Source organism: Chenopodium quinoa, unplaced genomic scaffold (assembly GCF_001683475.1).
Source record: "Chenopodium quinoa cultivar QQ74 unplaced genomic scaffold, ASM168347v1, whole genome shotgun sequence".
Lineage (NCBI taxonomy): Eukaryota > Viridiplantae > Streptophyta > Magnoliopsida > Caryophyllales > Amaranthaceae > Chenopodium > Chenopodium quinoa.
The window spans coordinates 1,727,267-1,751,003 of NW_018744080.1; the positions used below are offsets into that span (position 1 = coordinate 1,727,267).

The window sequence follows — 23,737 nt, forward strand, 5'->3', positions numbered from 1 at the left end:
TTTCAAGCGTTAATCCCCTAGCTTGAACCCCACTGTGATCATACACTAAAGTACGGTGGCGTCCAAAGGGAAAGAAGATAGAGCTAAAGAGTCGCCAACAAGTTTTTTAGGAACTTGTAAACCGTTCACAGGGTGAAGGTTACACCCCTTAACGATCCAAGAGATCTTCAACTCCATAAGGTCTTGAACCAAATAAGGGTTCGGGGATGAAGGTACAAATCCAACCTAAAAGAGATTGAACCTGCCCTAATAATAGGCCTCTACTTTATTCTGATCGTATTCATGTGCGCTTTCTGACTAACATACAATCAATAGATTAACCCTAAACCTGTTTATCTATGTTGGTTGAATATTAATGTACAAATAAAACTATTATTGGCGATCACTTGAAGTATAATCAAATTAACTCTAAACAAGATTATTAAATATCTTATTAAGCGTGATTACAAGTACCAAATTCCCTTTAAACATGCATGAAAGGTGTGATCAAGCAATAACAATATATATAATCAAGCAACATAATAATAAAAATAAAATTATAATTATAATCATAACAATCATAATTAAAAATAATAATCATAATTAATAATGATAATCATAATAATAATAATCATGTTAAAGCATAGCAAGATCCTAGGCATGATACTAACAAGATTAATAACAAACCCTAGCATGTCACTAAGCAATAAAAATCAAATCTTTAACCCTAACATGATACTAACATGAATATTAGAAAGGAAAAACATAGGAAGCATCATACTCTTAATCATATTTAATATTAAAGTTACCCTAGACATGATACTAGGAATCAAAATAACAATCTAAACATGATTTCTACATCATAACATCAATAAAAACCATTAAAGCACTTACTTTGATGTCTCGTACCTCTTTCTAATAACAAAATACACACGTTAGTAACTTCAAGGAAAATAATAAACAAAACAATTAAATTAAATAATTGAAATAGAGATTTGGGACCAAACCCTCAGAAATTAAACCTTTCACGTCTAGGGCGAAGGCAACTTCGAATACGGCTAGGTGTTTCTAGATCTAATGAATGCGGAATTTTGTATGTAAAAGCTAGTTTAGAGAGAGAGAATGAAAAGAAAATTGATGAGAGTTGGCGAATGATTAGAAGAGAATGAGAATGAAAACTGGTTGTAGGTGAATGAAAACGGAGTTTTTACGACGTTATTTATAGAGAAAATCAGCCAAAAAGATAAAATTATCAAAACAGAGTCTGGCGCACGTGAAACAAGGTTGGCGCCAACGCTGGCCATTGGCGCCAGACGCTAACCTTGGCGCCAGGCGCCAAGGCTAGCGCCAGGCGCTACAGCTAGCGTTTGGCGCTGACCTGGAAATTTACGCGTCTTCCTAAAATCAGATAAAAAATGTCGTACAGGATGATAAAATCGTATTTCCCTCAAAAATGCTCTTTGATTTTAATTAAAACTCTAAAAAGTTAACAAAAGTCAATTTATCAATGCTAATTGAATTAGGAACGAAAAGAACCTTCTAGAAGAATCTAGAAGACTAAAACCATTCCTAATTGCATTAGGAATGATAAATCATATTAGGCCCTCCCCTAGATCATTGGGCCGCATATAAGGCTCAAACCGGGCCCAGTTTAGTAAATTGGCCATAACTTCCTCAATATTCATCGGAATTGGGCTTATAATATATCGTTGGAAAGCTCTTGTCAAGCCCCATCCAACTACACTACTATTGTACCCATATCATGGACCAACCAAAATGGATTGTCTGTTTTCTTAAAATAAGTTTTCAAAAACAGAGAGAAGAGAAAAGAAATTAAAACTATCCGCAACACTAAACTTTCCACACTTTCACTTCATTCGATTATGATTCGACGCGAAAGGTACTCATCACTGGGTTTGGTTTTGGGGAGACACAAATGGGTGTCTACAGAAGCCCCCACTTTGACTGAGTTTGGAAAAACGCAAGTTTCGAAAACAAAAGTAAAAGTATCGATAGGGACGGAGAATGATTCAGAACGTTCTGCGATTCTAAGCCATTATTGTAACGCCGATACCTGCAAAACTAGCGTTAGTTAAACAGATAAAAGAGCTAAGAAACTCGTATCTTGCACCGTCGAGCACACGTCTCTGAAAGTAACCGATTTGCTGCTGCTTTCTGTTTTGATGACCTCCTGCAAGCTTGAGAATGCCATCCTGCTTGAAAACCGCTACGCTTGTAACTGCTTCCAATATAGAAGACTGCTTCGCTTGAAACAATCCTCTCCTGCTATGATTATACTCCACATCCAAGGGAACACTGTCGAAGATTGCTTCGCTGGAAATAATCTTCTTCCACTTTTGACCATCTTCCACGTCTAAGGGAACATGATCGAAGACAACTTCGCTTGAAATCACCTTCAATTGCTTTTTTGACAACTTTCCACAATCTATGGAATGCCATCTTGCTGCTTGTTTTTGACGATCTTCCGCAATCTAGGGAACGTCGTCGATCAATGTTGCTACATCTCGAGCCTTTTCTTGAATCATAGTGACAACCTTTCCAATCATAGGAAAAGTCGTCGAAGACCGCCTCATCATGAACCGCTCTTCTCATATCTTGGTGACAACCTCCATAATCTTAGCGAACGCCGTCGAAGACCGCCCATCTCGTGCTATCTTCTCAAATCTTTTCTCAAATCTTAGTGACAACCTCCACAATCTTAGCGAATGCCGTCGAAGACCGCCCATCTCGTGCTATCTTCTCAAATATTTGGTGACAACTTCCACAATCTTAGCGAATGCCGTCGAAGACCGCCCATCTTGTGCTATCTTCTCAAATCTTAGGTGACAACTTCCACAATCTTAGCGAATGTTGTCGAAGACCGCCCATCTCGTGCTATCTTCTCAAATCTTGGGTGACAACTTCCACAATCTTAGCGAATGTTGTCGAAGACCGCCCATCTCGTGCTATCTTCTCAAATCTTGGGTGACAACTTCCACAATCTTAGCGAATGCTGTCGAAGACCGCCCATCTCGTGCTATCTTCTCAAATCTTAGGTGACAACTTCCACAATCTTAGCGAATGCTGTCGAAAATAACTTTACTTGAAGTCATCCTCAGTTGTTGCGATAATATTCCGAAGAAAACTATCGAAGACCAACGCTCGCCGATCTCTAAAGCTCACTTGAACTTTGCTTCCGTTAAAACCAGTATGTCGGTGTCTCCGTGATGAGCCAATTCTTAGGCGCTTTAAGCTAAGTGAGACGCTCTTTCGTCAGGTCGATCACTTATTTCGATTGTAATCAAACCGACTACTCAATCATGTCAAATTGCTTTACAGGGGCTAACTAGCGTACCAAGGAACCCGAAATTGCTGTTCTGAGAGGCTTCAAGCTCTGTCGTTGCTGAAATATCTCTGGCGCCAAGAATTGACTCTGTCGCGAGACGCTGTGATCTAGCGCCAAGTGCTGAAATCTATTTCCAGACGCTAGATGTTCTCGTCCGGCGCTGGAGTAGGGTCTTCCCTGTTTTGCTGCACCTATATTTATTTTTGACTATAGAACTTTGCCAATCTCTTTAATCATCTTAGGGTTGACCTAAGGTTTAATGTCGCTTGACTCATTGACTTGACACGACTCAAGGTATAAACTTGACTCTTTGTGATTGACTCGAGGTTGACTCGACTCAAAGTGAAATGACACGTGTGACTCATGACCCGTGTGTGCATAGTGTTGATTGTGCGACTCAAAAATGCAAAAAAGCAAAAATTTTCCGTCATTTTTGTTGAGGGTACCAACTTTCTCCTGAAAAACAAAGACGCGAAAAAAGGATCGAAGTTTTTGAAGGTGCATGTTGAATGAGTTTAGCCAAATGTCATTTGATACTATCTCTCAAAGTGCAAGGATTAACCCATCCTAGGCTATCTCAACTGTTGACTTAATGATGAAAGCATTTGGGTAACTTAGGCACGGAGGCTAAGCACTTCATACTTGGATATGCAATGATGATTATGATTGATGAGTGATGTTGATGTGACAAGACATGCTTCAACGTTGTGTTAAGAATTCATGACAAAGGGTCCCTAAGGGAAAGACTATTTGGTCATGTATCTGTGCGGTGTGTGAAAGTGACACTAAAGTTAGGTGATGTGTCTATTTTATATTGTAATTTACCCCCGTCCCTTGGTCATAATTAGTAGTGTTTTTGGCTCTTTTGAGCCACTTTTATTACTAATTTGTGTTTTCTAGTGTTTTCGTAGTCTTTGTTGAGTTTTGTAGGAAATTGCGCCTTTGGAGCATTTTCTCGGGATTTTCATGGAGCGACTACGGGAATTAGAAGTGCACGACCATCTTTGAAGCCCAAGGCCGGTTAGAGTCATCGAGCCGGTGATTAAGGGCTTGGTAATTGGGATCCCGAGGTATTTGGACCGAGTATTCAAGACCCGAAGAAGAAATCCGGATTGGGCCGAGAAACCAAGCCCAATCGAAGTCCGAGCCTCAAAGTGAAGCAATAGCCTGATCAGGCAACCTCTAGCACGATCGGGCGCGGCGCTGCTGGTGCTGTGCGTGGCTCATAGCGCGCCCGATCGTGCGAGCGTCTAGCACGATCGGGCGATGTTGCGGAGGAGGAACGCGAAGAAAAAGGCGAGCCCGATCGGGCGGCCCTTCGCCCGATCGGGCACGTGTTTTTATATAGCCTGATTAGTTTAGTTTTAATTTTGTTTTAGGAAACGTTTATATACGAGTTTTGTACGGAATTTGGATGATCTTCTTTCTTAGACTCTCTCTCTCTACTTAGGATTGTTTCTCTCTCTTAACTTTTCTCTCAGACCTTGTTCTTGATTATTTCCATTAATACAGATTAGTTTGGTAACGATTTCTCTTCTCTTAATCTTAGTTATTTATTTTACTCCTTCCATCATGACTTGTTTTATTGCTTTGATTAGTTTAGTTTCTACTATGTGTGAGTAGTTCTATCTCTAGGGTTTGTGGGGATCCTTAAATAATATGAAGGGGTAATTTGTTGTTGTTAATTATCAATGCTGGATGAATTTCCTATTGATTGATTTAATGCTCTGTGACTAGATTTGGCCCGATCTTTTATGCATGAGTTTGACAATATTGATTCGAGATTCGACAGATGAGAATTGATGTTTAGGTCTAGTTACAATAGGCAAGTTAATTTATAAATGGTTAAGTCGAGATTTGAGAGATGAGATTTAATGCCGGTAAATTAATTATGTGATTGTAATACGTAGCGAAAGCCCTTTACAATCTGGTTAATTGATGCATTGATGATTGACTATTATTGATTATTGTTGGTAGTGCATGATAATTTCTTATTGAATTGTTTTAACGTTTTACAATTGCGGCTTGTAAAAGTATAGCAATATTGAATCGATGAATCGAGCAGATGTTGATTTGATATTAAAGGCTATTTTCAATAAGAACTTAGATCTAGTAAATTGCGAGAGCCTGTTAGATCTATGTTGATTAATAAATTGCAAGAGCCTGTTAATCGTGTTATTTATGCAATGTCAATGATTGATTACTATGTTTTACCCTGGAGTATTATTTATTGGTGAACCTATGCCCTAGATCCTTTTATATATTGTTTTCTCCCTATTCTCAATCTTAGTAGTTTAGTTTCTTATTCGAATATAAATATTGGCTACTTAGATAATTTAGATTATAATAATTAATTAGGAGAAAAAGACTTGTTTCCCTGTGGAGATCGACCCTACTTCCCTATCTGCTTTAGTTAGAGGACTTAGGAATTATTTTTGATTAGGGGATACGACTTTACCCTGTCAAATTTTGGCGCCGTTGCCGAGGAAACGGTTTTATTTTTATTTCTGATTGTTTTTGTAGTCTAGATTATTTTCCTTTTGTCTCAGAGAGCATTAGTTCTCTGAGGCAAATCTCATATTTTCTTCTAGTTTTTGTTTATGCCCAGGTGTTCCAGATCAGGTTACATCCCATTCGATCCTGAGATCGAACGTTCCTTCCATAGACAGAAAAATCTCTACAAGCAAATGCTGGCGGATTCTGGTGATAATAACAATAATCACCGAGATCCTCCAACTGGTTCTAGCGATTCAGAGGTATCATCAGACGCAGAATCAGAGATGACGGCTCCAAAGAAGCTTAGTGATTATTCACAACCAAAGCTTACGGATTTTCCACATCTCACCCCCACTCCGGCTCTTGATGGGGTTCAATTTGAAATTAAACCTCAATTTATAACGATGATAGAGAGGAAGCAATTCAGTGGAGCCAAGGGTGAAGACCCAAATCTTCACATTGCCGACTATTGTCAATATTGTAACACCATCAGGCAAGCCGGGGTGGGGGTGAGATGTGGAACCGATCGAGCAAGTTGTGCGAATCGAGCCTACGGTAAGTGTTCCATCAAATCGAGTTGCAAGTGTTGAACGCAATCACAATTTGAAGCAACCTTCGATCAAAGAAGGATTTTTAGTGCGTAGCATTGAAGATCCCCTAGTCCAAGTTAAGGAGGATCCACCAGATAAGGTGATTTGGCGTCCCACAAGGTATGTCAGAAAGCCGCATCGCAACCTAAACACCGCTAGACCGGGTGAGAAACCACCCGATCAAGCGTTAGGCCAAGGGTCCTAGTTATTGTACTTGGTAAGAAGGTCGTGCGGGACCTTGATAAACCAGCGCTTTGCGGGAGGCAACCCGTATTTCTTGCTTTCTAGACTAGTTTTACTTTTTCTTTATTTTTATTTTTATTTTAGAGAGGCAAGGAGAGTGAAATTTTACCATTTATAAGTGTTTTTGTACAAGCATAGGTTTGAGAGGTCAAGAGACTTAGAAAAATTTGAAGAAGAAACGAAATCGAAGAAGAGCTAAGGACATCTGACTGGGCACGGGCCCGATCGGGCGCGCAACCAAGGGAATTTTTTAGCTTTAAATTCGCCCGATCGGGCGCGAAAGGAGGGCTGGAAGTCGAGCAAATTTCGCCCGATCGGGCGAGGTTGCCCGATCGGGCGCAAATCGAGTGAAGGAAAAGAAATGTCGGGCGAAGCTTTTCACGCCTTTTTCTTCGCGTTCCTCCTCCGCAGCATTGCCCGATCGTGCTAGACGCTCGCACGATCGGGCGCGCTATGAGCCACGCACAGCACCAGCAGCGCCGCACCCGATCGTGCTAGAGGTTGCCTGATCGGGCCATTGCTTCACTTTGAGGCTCGGACTTCGATTGGGCTTGGTTTCTCGGCCCAATCCGGATTTTCTCTTCGAGTCTTGAATACTCGGTCCAAATACCTCGGGATCCCAATTACCAAGCCCTTAATCACCGGCTCGATGACTCTAACCGGCCTTGGGCTTCAAAGATGGTCGTGCACTTCTAATTCCCGTAGTCGCTCCATGAAAATCCCGAGAAAATGCTCCAAAGGCGCAATTTCCTACAAAACTCAACAAAGACTACGAAAACACTAGAAAACACCAATTATTAATAAAAGTGGCTCTAAAGAGCCAAAAACACTACTAATTACGACCAAGGGACGGGGGTAAAATACTATATAAAATAGACACATCATCAATGGCGTTGAACTTATGCGGAAGATGTTCCTTGTCTAGCGAGACCCCTTGTGAACTCATGCCCTGAAATTTGTAGTCACTAGATAGCTTTCTCAAACTTTCTTGCATGAGGTCCATCTGTTGTTGTTTCACGGGATCATCGACCTTAAGTGTGAGGAGTTTCAGCGTTTCAGTCATGGTAACCAGTTGGTTCCTAAGCTCATTGACTTCTTCTTGTGTTGCCATTATGGTCTTAGCTTTCCTCTTTTGACGAATCGGTTTATCGAAAAGTGAGACTTGAATAAAGAGGTTGTCCTTGATTAATCGCCCTTCTCTCCTCGACCAAGTACTGTGGAAAAGGAATTTGGGGATATCTATTGTTAATTATTTGACTCAAACTTTATTCAACATGCAATGGATGGAGGAAGTGAAGAAAGATTGGAATAGAATGTGAAGAAAAATGATGTAGATGGAGGGATATGAAGAATTAGGAAAAGGATGTACCCCCAACTTAAATGACGAAAAAAACCGACTCATGCATGAACCTAAGACATGGTCATGGTGACATGTGCTCAAAGTGTGTGCTAAGACTAGTGAGCGTAGGTGACATGTTAAGGCTCGTGTCATGACCATGTGGCTAGACTATGTGACTAGACTCAATTAATGACTCAACAAGGTATTATTGACAGCGAAACTTAACCGAATTAATTAGCAAACTGGTTAATTAGACACTAGGTGATGACTCGACCAATAATCCGAACTGTCGGCAAAACGACGGGACTGGCGTCGCACTGTATAGCGTAGCGCCAGACGACAGAGCTGTCGCCAGGCGCCACACTCCACAGAGTGGCGCTACAGTCTAGACTTTGGCGCCAATGCTGGAGCTTCAATCTGGGACTATTTTCGGTGTTATTAATCAACGGGGGTATGCCTAAAGTCGTACTAGGTCAATTCTGATTAAAAAAAATAGACTTTATTGACACAAATTAATTAATTAATTAATTAATTAGGCAAAGTTCTTTAAGTCATTAATTTATTTAATCTCAACACAAGTCAAACAAACGGTTAAGAAAACATAGAGTATATGCACAACAAATAATGCATAATTAGTCAAGTAGGCACAATATGATGCAATGAGTTTGCAACCTAACCATGGCTCTAGTTCTCTAAAGTTCGGGATATGGTTTAGTCAATAAAGGGTCCATGGTTAATTGTCCGGATGCACCGCGCGGAAGCCTAACCATGAAGGGTTGCCGCGAGTGGATGGGACACCGCGAGTTTTAGAAAAAACTCGCTTCCATGGTTTGGTGAATTCAACAATCTCGGATGTACCCTTTGTTGCTCAGAGTGTTCAATCAGGTAGATGGAGCATGAATTCCCAGAGGGCGAAGTCCATATGTAGAACACATATGGGTTTCAGAAAAGTGAGAAAAAATCCAATCAGGAAGTAGGATCGAGCAAACAATACTAAAAACTGGTCGAAATTAGAACGCACATTTTTGGCTCGGTATTGGAAGAATTTGGCGCCAGCAAACAGAGACTGGCGCCAGGTTTTAGCTGTAGCGCCTGGCGCTAATGCTAGCGTCTGGCGCTACAGTTAAAAATCTGGCGCTACAGTTAAAAATCTGGCGCCAATGCTCTGGCCCCTGGCGCTAATTCCTACATGCCTCAGCAGCTTTCTGTGCTCGATAAAATTTTCCAGTTTCGCGCGGTGTTATTTCGGTCCTAGTTGTGAAAGATATTTCTCAAATTTCCTACGTGTAAAATCCTATGTTTTTAACTCATTACGAATGGTCTTTCCAATGAGATCTTTTTTATGCATATGACAATAATGTTAATTAAAATTACGCACATGAAATACTTAGAATGTTTCGAGTCTCATCCACTCATTCTAAATCATTGCCGAAACAAATTCAGGAATTAAAATAGAAATCCTCCCCAGCGGAGTCGCCAAAAAAATGTAGGGAATAATTTCAAGCGTTAATCCCCTAGCTTGAACCCCACTGTGATCATACACTAAAGTACGGTGGCGTCCAAAGGGAAAGAAGATAGAGCTAAAGAGTCGCCAACAAGTTTTTTAGGAACTTGTAAACCGTTCACAGGGTGAAGGTTACACCCCTTAACGATCCAAGAGATCTTCAACTCCATAAGGTCTTGAACCAAATAAGGGTTCGGGGATGAAGGTACAAATCCAACCTAAAAGAGATTGAACCTGCCCTAATAATAGGCCTCTACTTTATTTTGATCGTATTCATGTGCGCTTTCTGACTAACATACAATCAATAGATTAACCCTAAACCTGTTTATCTATGTTGGTTGAATATTAATGTACAAATAAAACTATTATTGGCGATCACTTGAAGTATAATCAAATTAACTCTAAACAAGATTATTAAATATCTTATTAAGCGTGATTACAAGTACCAAATTCCCTTTAAACATGCATGAAAGGTGTGATCAAGCAATAACAATATATATAATCAAGCAACATAATAATAAAAATAAAATTATAATTATAATCATAACAATCATAATTAAAAATAATAATCATAATTAATAATGATAATCATAATAATAATAATCATGTTAAAGCATAGCAAGATCCTAGGCATGATACTAACAAGATTAATAACAAACCCTAGCATGTCACTAAGCAATAAAAATCAAATCTTTAACCCTAACATGATACTAACATGAATATTAGAAAGGAAAAACATAGGAAGCATCATACTCTTAATCATATTTAATATTAAAGTTACCCTAGACATGATACTAGGAATCAAAATAACAATCTAAACATGATTTCTACATCATAACATCAATAAAAACCATTAAAGCACTTACTTTGATGTCTCGTACCTCTTTCTAATAACAAAATACACACGTTAGTAACTTCAAGGAAAATAATAAACAAAACAATTAAATTAAATAATTGAAATAGAGATTTGGGACCAAACCCTCAGAAATTAAACCTTTCACGTCTAGGGCGAAGGCAACTTCGAATACGGCTAGGTGTTTCTAGATCTAATGAATGCGGAATTTTGTATGTAAAAGCTAGTTTAGAGAGAGAGAATGAAAAGAAAATTGATGAGAGTTGGCGAATGATTAGAAGAGAATGAGAATGAAAACTGGTTGTAGGTGAATGAAAACGGAGTTTTTACGACGTTATTTATAGAGAAAATCAGCCAAAAAGATAAAATTATCAAAACAGAGTCTGGCGCACATGAAACAAGGTTGGCGCCAACGCAGGCCATTGGCGCCAGACGCTAACCCTGGCGCCAGGCGCTACAGCTAGTGTTTGGCGCTGACCTGGAAATTTACGCGTTTTCCTAAAATTAGATAAAAAAATGTCGTACAGGAGGATAAAATCGTATTTCCCTCAAAAATGCTCTTTGATTTTAATTAAAACTCTAAAAAGTCAACAAAAGTCAATTTATCAATGCTAATTGAATTAGGAACGAAAAGAACCTTCTAGAAGAATCTAGAAGACTAAAACCATTCCTAATTGCATTAGGAATGGTAAATCATATTAGGCCCTCCTTTAGATCATTGGGCCGCATATAAGGCTCAAACCGGGCCCAGTTTAGTAAATTAGTCATAACTTCCTCAATATTCATCGGAATTGGGCTTATAATATATCGTTGGAAAGCTCTTGTCAAGCCCCATCCAACTACACTACTATTGGACCCATATCATGGACCAACCAAACTGGATTGGCTGTTTTCTTAAAATAAGTTTTCAAAAACAGAGAGAAGAGAAAAGAAATTAAAACTATCCGCAACACTAAACTTTTCACACTTTCACTTCATTCGATTATGATTCGACGCGAAAGGTACTCATCATTGGGTTTGGTTTTGGGGAGACACAAATGGGTGTCTACAACCGTTTTACTATTTTATATTGTTATTAGTGTCTACTATGGTTTAAGTTTAGAAACTAAACTTTAATTCGCCCTCCCCCCCCCCAAAAAAAAATGTCAAGATTCGCCACTACTAATAAGGAAAGCTAAAATATAATTGTAGACATCCAAATGTGTCTCCCCAAAAACCAAACCTAGTGATGAATACTTTTTACGTCATTGATTATCGAACGAAGTGAAAGTGTGAAAAGTCTAAGTGATGCGGTTGTTTTTCTTAAAATATCCTTCTTTCTGTTTTTGAAAATCTACTCTATTTATGAAAATAAGTCAGTCCAATTTAATTTGGTCCATGATAAGGGTCCAATAATAGTGTAGTTGGATTGGGCTCGAAAAGAGCATTCCAATGATATATTATAAGCCCAATTCTGATGAATAATGAGGAAGTTATAGCCTAAATACTAAGTTGGGCTTGAAATGGTTTTATGGCCAAATGAACTAGTGGAGGGCCCATTAATTATTATTCCTAAAGTTATTAGGATTATTTTTAATCTTCTAAGATGATCTAGAAGGTTCTTTTAAATTATATTGGAATTAGGATTGATAATTATCTTTTTAGAAGATAAAGAATTTGATTTCGAATAAATAAGTATTATGATAAATCTGATTTTATAATTGATAAACGCGGAGTCTAATTGCTTAATTATATTAGAAAAAAGATTTCGTACAAAAGCGCGTTTTATCTTTTAATCAGCGTCAAACGACAGCCTTGTCGCACGGCGACAGACCCTGTCGCCATGCGTGATTCCTGTCGTTTTGCGCTAGTGCTTGTAGTTCCCGACATGAGCCGTTTTATTCCGAGTCGGATTCGATCTCTTTTCTATCGTTTTCGGATTATTTTCTCTATATATAAATAGGGTCATATTCCCCGTGTACAATCATCGGTAATAATCTAATTCTCTCTCTTCCTCTCTTAAGCAATAGTTTTTTCTTTCTCCCTCTCGCTTTCTAGCTAGCTTTTACAAACAAAATACCGCATTCACAAGTTCTAGATACACCTATCCAAGCTCGAAGTTGCCTTCGCCCTAGACGTGAAGGGTTGATACTGTCTGAGGGTTTGGTCCCAAATCTCTATTTTAATTATTTAATATTTTTCTTAAAGTTACTAACGCGTGTATTTTGTTATTAGAAAGAGATACGAGGCATCAAATTAAGTAATTTAATTGCTTAAATATTCCTTACAATAATGTACGAAGTACAAAATAACAAAATATAATCTCCTTGAATTAAGAGATCTAAAGTCAAATGATATGGACTAAATATATGCTGAAAATCCATCAATAACATTGACAGATAAACAAAATTAAACAAGTCAAGATATTACAATGTACGAAGTACAATATAACAGAATATATTATCCTTGAATTAAGCAATCTACAATCAAATGATATGGACTGAATATATGCTGAAAATCCATTAATAACATTGATTGACAAACAATATTAAGCAAGTCAAGATATTATCTCGAAGTATCCTTAATAATAGGATCTTTGACAATTATATATATTACCAGAAAATAAAAAGAATTAAAAACCTAAAACAGGGACACTTGGTAGCCATAGAGCTAGTGTACCCTGTTTTAGTATAGTATATCACAAATTTTTGTATGTGGCTGGCCACACGGTGTGGCCAGCCACTATTTTTTTTTTTAAATACTACAACTCTTCTTTCTCCTCTTTTCTTAGTTTCTTCTCTAAGCCAAACCATACATCACCAACAACCATATCTCTACTCCACCTATTTTCTCTCTCCTCTTTTCTTAGCTTATTCTTCAAGCCAAACCACACATCACCAACCATCATATCTCTACTCCACCCATTTTCTCTCTCCTCTTTGCCAAATTGCTGCAATTAAAGCCCGAAATTGTAGAAATTTGGTGTCAAATTGCTGTGAAAAATTGTGGTTAATTATCCTTAAAATCATCAACAACATTTGAAGTAGTAAAATTGATGAGAACAAATAAATTTGAGCTCGTTTTCTTCATAGAATCTTAGATCAAACATTCTACGTCAAAAATTATAGGGTGTTACTAGTTAGGTCAGGGGTTACTTGTAGGGTGTTACTGGTTTGATCAGGGGTTACATGTAGGGTGTTACTGGTTTAGTCAGGGGTTACATGTAGGGTGTTATTGGTTTGGTCAGAGGTTACTTGTAAGGTGTTACTGATTTTGGTCAAGGGTTTCTGGTTTGGTCAAGGTTACTTGTAGCCTTGTAAGGTGTTACTGGTTTTGGTCAAGGGTTACTTATAGGGTGTTACTGGTTTGGTCAGGGGTTACTTGTAGCCTTGTAGGATGTTACTGGTTTTGGTCAAGGGTTACTTGTAGGGTGTTACTGGTTTGGTACGAGGCCTACAAGCAACCCTTGAATAAATAATAAGTAACCTCTGAATAAGTAATTTATACAAGTAACCTTTGAAGTAACTCATATAAGTAATCCCTGAATAAGTAACTCATACAAGTAATCCTTGAATTAACCCATGCAAGTAACCCTTGAAAAAAAAAATACAAGTAACCCCCAAAAAAAAAATACAAGTAACTCCTGAAAAAAAATACAAGTAACCCCTGGTAAAAAAAATACAAGTAAACCTTGAAAAAAAATACAAATAACCCCTGAAAAATACGGGTAACCCTGACAAAATCAGTTTCCTCGTTATGCGCGTGAATAATAACCCCGTTAAGCGTGCGTTTAAATTCGTTATTTTTACTAAATTGGCAGCCTGATGCACCAAAAAACTTTAGATGACACAAAAAAAAAACTATGCTTATTTGACCGAAAAGATGAAAATATCCATTTAAAAATCGTAGGGAGTAAAGTACCAATAGCTGGTTCCTACAGGCGCTTGTACGGTGCAACGTACAGTCGTTTTGTAGGAAAGAACATGATATATAAAAGTAATGAACATAAAGTTATAGAAAAGAACATACTATTAAAATGTAATGAACATATACCTAAAGTAAAAATAACATACTATCAAAATGTAATGAACATATACCTAGAGTAAAAAGAACATATTTGCACCAAAAAAATAAATAAAAAGAACATATGTTTATGTTCATTGATCAATCAGTGTAATGTACTTTATTTGCAACATAGTGATCATTGCTTAATGTGAAAAGTTTATTAAATTTTGTCTTCAAATTAGGGTGGTTATATATAGATAAATTTTAATACATAATATTATCATGTTCTTTATTAATATCACAGATGTTCTTTAGATATGAAAAAAATATATAAAATTTGATGTTCGTTACAAAACAACTATATGTTCTTTACAAAATAACTGTATGCTCTTTACAAAATAGGTACATGTTCTTTTTGCATTTTTTGACTGTGCCAAGCAAAATACAGCCGCCTGCACCTTAAAATTCCTAGTAAAGTATAATGTTTCTCGTATTTGAGGAACTTGTATTTTCTCCTAGATCTTGCAAGTTTTTGACTCTACTAATTTCCTTTATTTAGAACAAACGACGTCGTATAGCAATTTCAATGAACCAACACCTCGCTAAAACAAGAATATAGATCGATCTCACTCAACACTCACCATCCTCTTTCTCTCTCCTCAACACAACCATGGTGGCCACCAAATACCTAGCCACAGCCGCCGGAACCCTCCGATCCAGGCTAACCCAAACCCTCCGAACCCGCGGCGGCGGAGGGCTCGACCGATGGACCAGCCCAGGTCACCAAGACCGACCCAACGGCTACCTCTTCAACCGCCCTCCTCCACCACCTGGTCAATCTCGCAAATGGGAAGATTGGGAATTGCCCTGCTACGTCACCAGTTTCCTCACCATCGTCATCCTTGGTGTTGGGCTCAGTGCTAAGCCCGATCTTACCCTCGAGACTTGGGCCCATCAGAAAGCCCTTGAACGTCTTCAGGCCCAACAAGTTTCTGATTCTTCTGAGTAATTTACGCCCCTTTTGTTTTCAATTTCGTTTCATCGTTGGATAATGTTTAGGGTTTCTTTTTTTTGGTTTGAATTTTGATGATGTTGATATATAACGGGGTTGTAGTTGATGAAGAAAAATAAGGGTTTTTGAACAATTGACCCTTTTATTAATTTTGGAGTTTATCCAAAGTATATTTGGTTATATGATTTGCTTTCTTCTATTTTTTGTTTTGTTTAATTTGGTGGATGTTTGTTTGAAATGCTTGTTTTTTGATTGATTGTTGCTGAGCTTTTAGGGTGGGTATGTTGTAATTGTGCAAAATGTTGGATTCTTGCTAGGGCTAATCGGGCCCGAATGTTGCGAATTTGTTATCTTGCCAGTTGATCATTCTCTATAATTAGTGAATTTAAGAATAAGAATGTGAATCAATGAAGTAGTGTTCGATAATTGTTCATGGGTATGATTAGATGATACCGGCAGCTGCGTGCGTAGTTCATGTGGGCTTGTGTTTATGGAAGATGTATGCCTTTGCTGGTGAACTAGAACTTAACATTCCTAGGATTGCCATCCATGCTAATGTAGTAAGCTATTTTTTAGGTTATAGAAGTAGTTTATTATGTTAATGCTCCTATCTTTTTGCTTACTTTAGGTCTTTCAGCTCAGCTTGGTATAAAATTGCCTGCTTTAATAGTTTACTCAAGAGTTTAGTCTCATAATATTTGTCATTATATTGAATATTGGTCGATTAAGGTTAGGCAGTGTGCTTATGGACCTTCCTAAGTGGTTGTTTGCTAATTCATGCTATTGTAGTCTTTCCAGACACTTCTCAAATATGTGTTTCTTATAGGAGGATTAAAGATGCTGTGATACTCCGAGAAATCCACGCAATTGTTTTGTCTGATATTTTTTTTTTTATGTTGTTTCAAACTTTTTCATCGAGCAGGTGTTTGGGACTTTGGGTCAAGTACCTTGCATGATGCTCATGTTTATTGTCTGCTTATTGTTGGGATGATTTTGGAAGGCTAAATAGATTATAGCTTTTCCATTAACTTACAACCGGTTAGATGAGGGAGTATAGTGTAGGTTGCTAATTTTTTTTAGGAATGGTTATTAGATTTTAGCAGAATCTGTTTAAGGTTTTAGGAATTTATTATAAGGTAAAGATGAGAGAATCTAGCATGAAATTGGTTGCCGATATCGGCAATATGTTTATGTTGGGATTACTTGATCATAGATGAAGTGGATGGTTATATACTTATATCATTGTGGAAGATTTACAGGAAAAGCCAAAAAGCTCTAGGAAGTCATTGAGCACTTTCGATTATTGGAGAATTTGAAAAATATTATTTTTCTGTTTCATATATTTTATAAACTTGTAGAGGAGAGGTAGCTGGTCAAGTGGCATTGTGTTTCAAGGGCTCAGTTTAGGTAAATGGATGTACTTTTTTTATGGATGAGGCTCAATATGGTTTCATTACTTCACTGATAATTTTATGGTAGTTGTGTGTTTTAAGTAGAACTTGACTTTTAAATCTTGTTATTGAGGTCAGGTCTATCAAATTACCTATTGTGGACTTCATGTTTATGCAAGATGTATGCATTGCTGATGAACTAGAATGATCATCGATGCTAAATCATAGTCACAATTTGTTTAGATTTAGAAGTATTTGTAGTTCTATTTGTTAATTTCTCCATCCTTTTGGTTACTACGGACATTTCAACTTAGGTTAGCATTGAATGGCTTGCTTTATTTTATAGTGCAGTCTTATAATTTTGATCATATTGTAATGAACTGACTTAGGGGAGGGTATTATGGGTAGTTTAGTATGTTAGTAATTATCAAATGTAATATGGGCAATATGGGAAGTGTAGTATTATTAGGTTAGTAGTTGTTAGCATTAGTATAAATTGGTAGAGAGGGTAGAAGGAAGGTAGGCAGAATTTTGGAGTAGTTTCTTAGGAGAGTTGTGACCTAAAGTCACTATTGGAGCTTTGTAGGCTAAACCTACTACTATCGTTTGTAAAACCATTAATTTGTTTAATCAAATTTCTGAGTTTCCTCTTCGTTGTACTGTTATTACATCGAGTAATATCAGTCTATTACACATATGCTGGTCATTCTGTACTAATATCAAATATTTAAGGTTAGACTGTGTGCCTGTGGACCTTTTTAACAAATTCTTTGCTAATTTCTGATATTTTTGTCTTTCCAAACACTTCTGAAATGTGTATGACTCATAAGAGGGTGAAGCGTTTTGTGATATACTTTGAAATCCTTGCCCTTTTCTTTTTTGTCTGGCATTTTTTATTGCCAATGTTCTAAATTCTTTATCTATTACTACAGTACTAGCAGGCTTTTCGGTTCAAATTACCTTCTCTTGCTAATGCATTGATTTTGAAAGATCTGCCCATTTTTAATTTCGACATATTATTGGGATGATTTTAGTAGGCTATGTAGATTAAATGTTTCCATTGACTTACATTCAGGTAGATAAAGGAGTTTAGTGTATTATGGGTTTGCCAATTTTGTTCTGGGATGATTATTAACTTAGTTGAATCTGTTTAAGGGTTGTAGCAACTTATAACAGGGTAAAGATGAAAGAATCAGATTTTTATGGAAGATGTATGCCTTTGCTGATGAACTGGAACGAAATTATCCTAGAGTTGTCGTTAATGTTAATGTGCAATCAATTATTTGTTTAGATATTTGAAGCAACCTTTTGATTACTTTAGATCTTTCAACTCAGCTTGGTATGCCTTCTTTAATCAGGAGTGTAGTCTAGAGTTTTGATCAATTATATTGGTGATCTTGTACCAGTATCATATAGTTTAGGTTAGGCCATGTGCTTATTGACTTTCCTAAGTGTTACTTTGCTGATTTCCTCAGAACTTTTTTTTTCTATTATTATTTTTATTTTATTTTTTTGAACGTTGTTTCCAACTTTTTTTTAATCTAGTAGGCGTTTGGTTCAAAGTACCCTGCTAAATAATTGTTTTCAGAAGCATTGCCTGATTCTATCTTCTGCTTACTATTGGGATGATTTTGGAAGGCTTAAGTTATTAACAGTAACAATCTATGTTGACTTACAATCAGGTAGATGAGGTAGTACTGTATAGTATGGTTTGCTAATTTGTTCAGGGATGGTTACCAGATTTAGCTGAATCTGTTTAAAGCTTGTATCAACTTACTATGGGGTAAAGATGAGGGAATCAAGTGTGAAGCGGGTTGCCAATATACTTGCTTTGGGATTACTTTATTATAGGTGAAGTAGATGGTTATATCATTATGGAAGATTTACAGAAAGATCCAAAGAGATCAAGGCATTTGCTGAGCACTTTAGATAATTGGAGGATTCGAGGGATATTATTTTCTATGTTCGTATCTTTGTAGCCCCTTGTGGAGGAGAGGTAGCTGGTCAAGTGGGCATTGTACTACAAGGGTTCAGCTCAGGTAAGGGATGCTTCTTTTCATGCAAGTCTCTATGGACGAGGCTCGTTATGGTTTAATAATAATTTTGTGGGAGTTGTGTGTTTTAAGATATAACTTGTCTTTTTAAGGCTTGATTCTTGTGGTCAAGTTAACTGGTGTTAGCGTCCTTATAATGCAAAGACTGACCGACCTTACATTCATATATTGACTATAATGTGCGATGGACAACTCCTGACTTCTGATTTTGTTATCTTTTTTTTCACTGTCAAGATTTGTTGTAGACATGTATGTACATGGAATGTTTATTCTGTACTTTCTTGATCTACTTTCAATTTGATGGAAGATAGATACTCCTGCCTTTTGATTTTGTTCTCTCTTTTTCACTATCAATATTTGTTATAGATGTGTGTACATAGAATTTTTATCCTGTACTTTCTTGATCTCCTTTCAATTTTTATCCTGTACTAAAAAGTTGTTAGTAAAGAAATGCCGAATTTAGAATAACCAATAGGCAGTTTGAAATGATGTGCCAAACAGAGCCTCAGTGCTAAAATGTACAAGTATTTTAATCAAATACTGAGGTTTTGTCCTCTTTAGCTTACAAAGGGTGAGGAAAGTGAGACTATATTATGGAAGTTGTCCTTGAATGTAGCAATGTAGGACAGTTTTATTTTGTAAAATTTTCATGAATTTTGTTTTCCTCTCAAATCTTAGTTTGGGTGTTGCTAAGGAGTGGCGATTCTACTGCTGACCTTCAGTTTCATGAAGCATAGAGAATTTGTCTAAGCTAACCTCTTGTTAGTTACTCTTTTCCCTACATACATTGGGGTGAGAGAGAAAGAGACGGAATAAAGAATTAACGATGCAAATCACATGTAATTACTCTTTTTCCTACATACATTGCGAAGAAGAGAAGCGGGTTTTTTTTTTTTTTGGGGGGGGGGGGGGGCGTATGGGTAGGCTGCAGGGGTGTCTTTCTATTATGTTTATTACCAAAATTTAGACTGATATTGGGAGATCTGAATGTGTCATACTGAACTTCACATTCTAGTCGACTGGAAATTTGGGGGTTGAGGACTAGTACTCGTCACTGATCCTAATGCTGAGATATTGTAGGAGTGTCAATTTACTCGATGGCAAGTCTATGGGAGTGCTTGAACAATTGTCAGTTTTATTACTTGCAAAACTGAATCTTTTGCGCAACCCTTAACTGAGCTTTTTAAGTAGCATAACTTTTTAGGTTATGTTGCCGCGGTATTTGGAGCTGCATTCAGTCCATACTCAGAAGAAAAATATTAAGGTCTTTATGCATTTTCTCTCCTTTTTAAAGTGAATCTTGGCTTGGGCCTCATTTCAATCAGCTGTTTGTGTCCCAATGTCCTTGGATGAGAGTTGTTTGTACTTGTAGTGTAAAGAAAACCAGAGAAGCCCAAGACTGTTATATGATTCTTAAAATTTGGGGGGAAATGTGGAAAAATAACAATTGGTTGAGCATATTGTAGAGAAGTTTTTCGCGGTTACTTTTCTCTTCATATTCTTTTAGGGTTGCACTTGCACATAGATGCTGTAGCAGCACTTTGTTTCTGTCATAGAGAGCTTACAAGTTACAACCATCTCTTAGCAGGTAAGCTTTCTTTCAAGCTCCTCACCCGGCTGCTCTAAGCCGCCTTCTGAGGATGGCTGCGGCCAATGCTGTTTGATTTGGTGGTGGTTACACTGGATCAGGTAGTTGGGAGTTAAGTGGAAATGGAGGAAGATTATACTCATTATAGTATGGAAAAAGTCAAAAAAGTTCATATAAGAGAAGTTGTGATATGTTTTTTTAGAGAGGTGAATAATCTAAATATGATCAAAACCTATTGGCAAAATACTTTGTTGGATAATAAAGCTACCAACAAACTCTCAATGGACTATTTAAAAGGGAGTGCTCTCTCCGTCTCTCTAAAATTGCTCTATTAAAATATGATTACTTAAAGTTTTGTTTGGATGGAGTTGATGACAGAGACAAATTAGTGAGACTAAAAATAGTGCGTGTAAGAGTAAAATTGTGGTCCTTTATAAGTGGGATGGGAAAACTTTCCATGATGCCAAATATATCAAGGCACAAGCGATATGCAACAAATTAGAAAGAAATTGATGCTATCTTAGAGTGGCGGAAGGAATTTATTTTACAAACCCTTCGCGAAACCACCCTAGCCGCCTCGCGTGTAGCGTCCCCTAATCAACCTAACAGAAGAGGAACCAAAGATGAGTGTGTTGTATCACCAAGTCGAAGTTTTGTGGTAGCTAGCTGGAGCAACTTGATTAAAGTGGAGTTGATAATCAATAACTTAAAGAAGTTGGATATTGACAACCTGTATAGTGTATAATCATCATAAATTCATGATTCTTGATCATTAAAACATATGTAGATGGCCTGTAAACCTATGATAGTGTTGCCCAAAACAATTCTCCATTTGTAATTTTGTAAACATCTTAATTTTAAGGCAAATTCAATGGTTATGCTTATGCTACATGAAGTTGTAACGTGCAATATACAAGAAGACCATAATGATTATTTAACAGTAGTAATAAAATTGAAAAAGAAAACAAAGATAATGTGCCAAATTGATGCTTTTCTGGAAAGATTGAAACTTAGCTTCTACAAATCCTAATTGTAATTTGTAAACACTCCATATAACCCTTAGTTTCGACTTTTGTTGCATCTGGCATCGAAACTCCATCAACAATCCTATGAGAAAATTTTGGCTATACCTAGAACATTTTGAATACTTTTTAAATACATTCGGATGTATGATACGAAGTAGATATGTTGCTACCCTAGAATTCAATACATTAATTCAAAATGAACAATATACTTCCTCCATTCTATTAATATTGCAATAATGGACTTTTTGCACTATTCATCACTCTTGTTTGACCATATAATATGAGTTATACGTTAAGCAAAATATAGTCAAGTGAGATCTTGTTGGATTCGTCTCATTTAATACTTTCGCAATATCAACTTTTTATAATTTTTACTCTTACACAATTATAGATATTTAGCATATAAAATGTGTTTTGGGATGCGTAATTTCCTCCTTGTTGCAATAATAACAGAGCGGAGGAAGTATTACGTAATTGTAATGTATTTAACAATATCTGATTAGTAGGAAAATTTTTAAATTACCACCCAAAAATGTAACCATTTTCGAACTAACCACCCGTTTAATTTTTTATTTTAAATTACCATCCCTTAAATTAATAAATTACCACCCATTTCAAAAATCCGGTGGATTTTCCGTCTGTGGGCCCCACCTAACGCTTATTTTGACTGATTCCCTCCCCCCCGCCCCCGATTTTTCTCTTTAAAAACGCTCTCCTAACTTCAATTCACATTTTCTCTTTGAAATTTGGTAGAATTTGGTGAAGGAAATGTGAATTAAAGTTTAGTGAGCGTTTTCAAAGAGAAAAATCGGGAAAAAAAAAAACAGTCAAAATAAGTGTTAGGTGGGGGCCTACAGACGGAAAATCCACCCGATTTTTAAAATGGGTGGTAATCTGAGCATTTATTTAATTTAAGAGGTGGCAATTTAAAATAAAAAAATTAAATGAATGGTTAGTTCGAAAATGATTACATTTTTTTGTGGTAATTTAAAAATTAATCTAAGTAGTAATATAAAAAATAATACAACACAGATACAGATACAAGCAACCAACTATACTAATGACTCTGATGACATGCACAAATAGAAACACAGAGAAATATTAAAAGAAACTCGTGACCAAAAGTTGATGCAAAATTTCCCAATCTTTTCCAAGCAACATTGCTATCACCCAAATAAAAACCATGAAAGATGAAGGTGTATCAAAATATCCAGTAAAATATTTTAAATATAAGTCTGTTTAGTTCACCTTATTTATTTGAACTTATCTGATCTGATCTGATTTGATATGATCTTATTTTCTAATTTGACCAAACATTAACCTTAAGTGTACGATAATCAACAAAATTATTTCAAATGAGATCTTGTTAGATTCGTAACAATGTGTATTTTATTAATATGCAATTTTTATAAATTTTTTTCATTACAAAATTAAAGATATTTAGTGATAAAAAATTGCACATAAAACAATAATTTGATATGAATTTTTTTTATGATTTGATTTGATCTGAACCTTTTTTTATTTTTTATTTTTTTTCTAAACTGACTTATTTTTTCTAAAATAAGTTGAACTAAACAATACCTAATTTGGAATATAATTTTTAATATCCTCTCCATTCTTGATTAGCTACGGAGTACAACACTAGGCTCTTTTGTCTATTTCAAAATACATGTAACATTGTGTAATAAAAAATTAAAAAAAAAAAACCGTAACACTTCTATTTTAGTATGAGACTATATTTATGGTGGGACGGATGTTTGGTTGTGGCACTATACAAAAAATGGGGAATTCTCTGTTAAAAGTGCGTATCATGTGGAGATGCAATTGAAGTCTGCTGCTGTGGCCTCCTCTTTTGTGAAGGTAGCTATAGTTGTGGAGTTAACTGTTAGTTGTGTAGATAGCTGTTAGCTATCAACAAGCTATTAACTGTGAAAATAAATAATTTAGATATGAGTGTTCGGTAAAGGAGCGGTTGACCAGCTGTTACATATAGAAATGAATATTTTATTTTTAAAACTATAGATTAAATTTTCAACAACTACCTCAAAAGCTACCTCTAATTTCAAAAGCTAATCTTTTTTAACTTTTCATAAAAGCTACCTCCACCATTAAAAGCTACCCTAACCACTACTTTGCCGAGCACTCACATTTTTTGTTGAGTAGTGACTTGACTTGGTCAAACCACTAAAAACTATCTGAAAACTACTCAATAGCTAACGCCGAACACGCCATTAGCTTTATAATTATTGGATCCTTCAATCAAAATTCTAATTCAAGTTCAATGTATAGAATATGAATCTAAATCCACAAGAATTCGGTCTACATATGACTCG

General features: G+C 36.5%; 1 protein-coding gene across 1 annotated transcript; it reads left to right on the forward strand.

Moving 5' to 3' along the window:
- Positions 1-14,920: 14,920 nt before the first annotated feature.
- LOC110691440 lies at positions 14,921-15,545 on the forward strand. The gene has a single exon (XM_021868368.1). It carries the CDS (start codon positions 15,005-15,007, stop codon positions 15,341-15,343), a length of 339 nt encoding a protein of 112 aa, XP_021724060.1. The 5' UTR covers positions 14,921-15,004; the 3' UTR covers positions 15,344-15,545.
- The last annotated feature ends 8,192 nt before the right edge of the window (positions 15,546-23,737 follow it).

Excerpts from the sequence above, each read along its gene's own strand:
- LOC110691440 (XM_021868368.1), top strand. The coding sequence starts at position 15,005 with ATGGTGGCCACCAAATACCTAGCCACAGCCGCCGGAACCCTCCGATCC.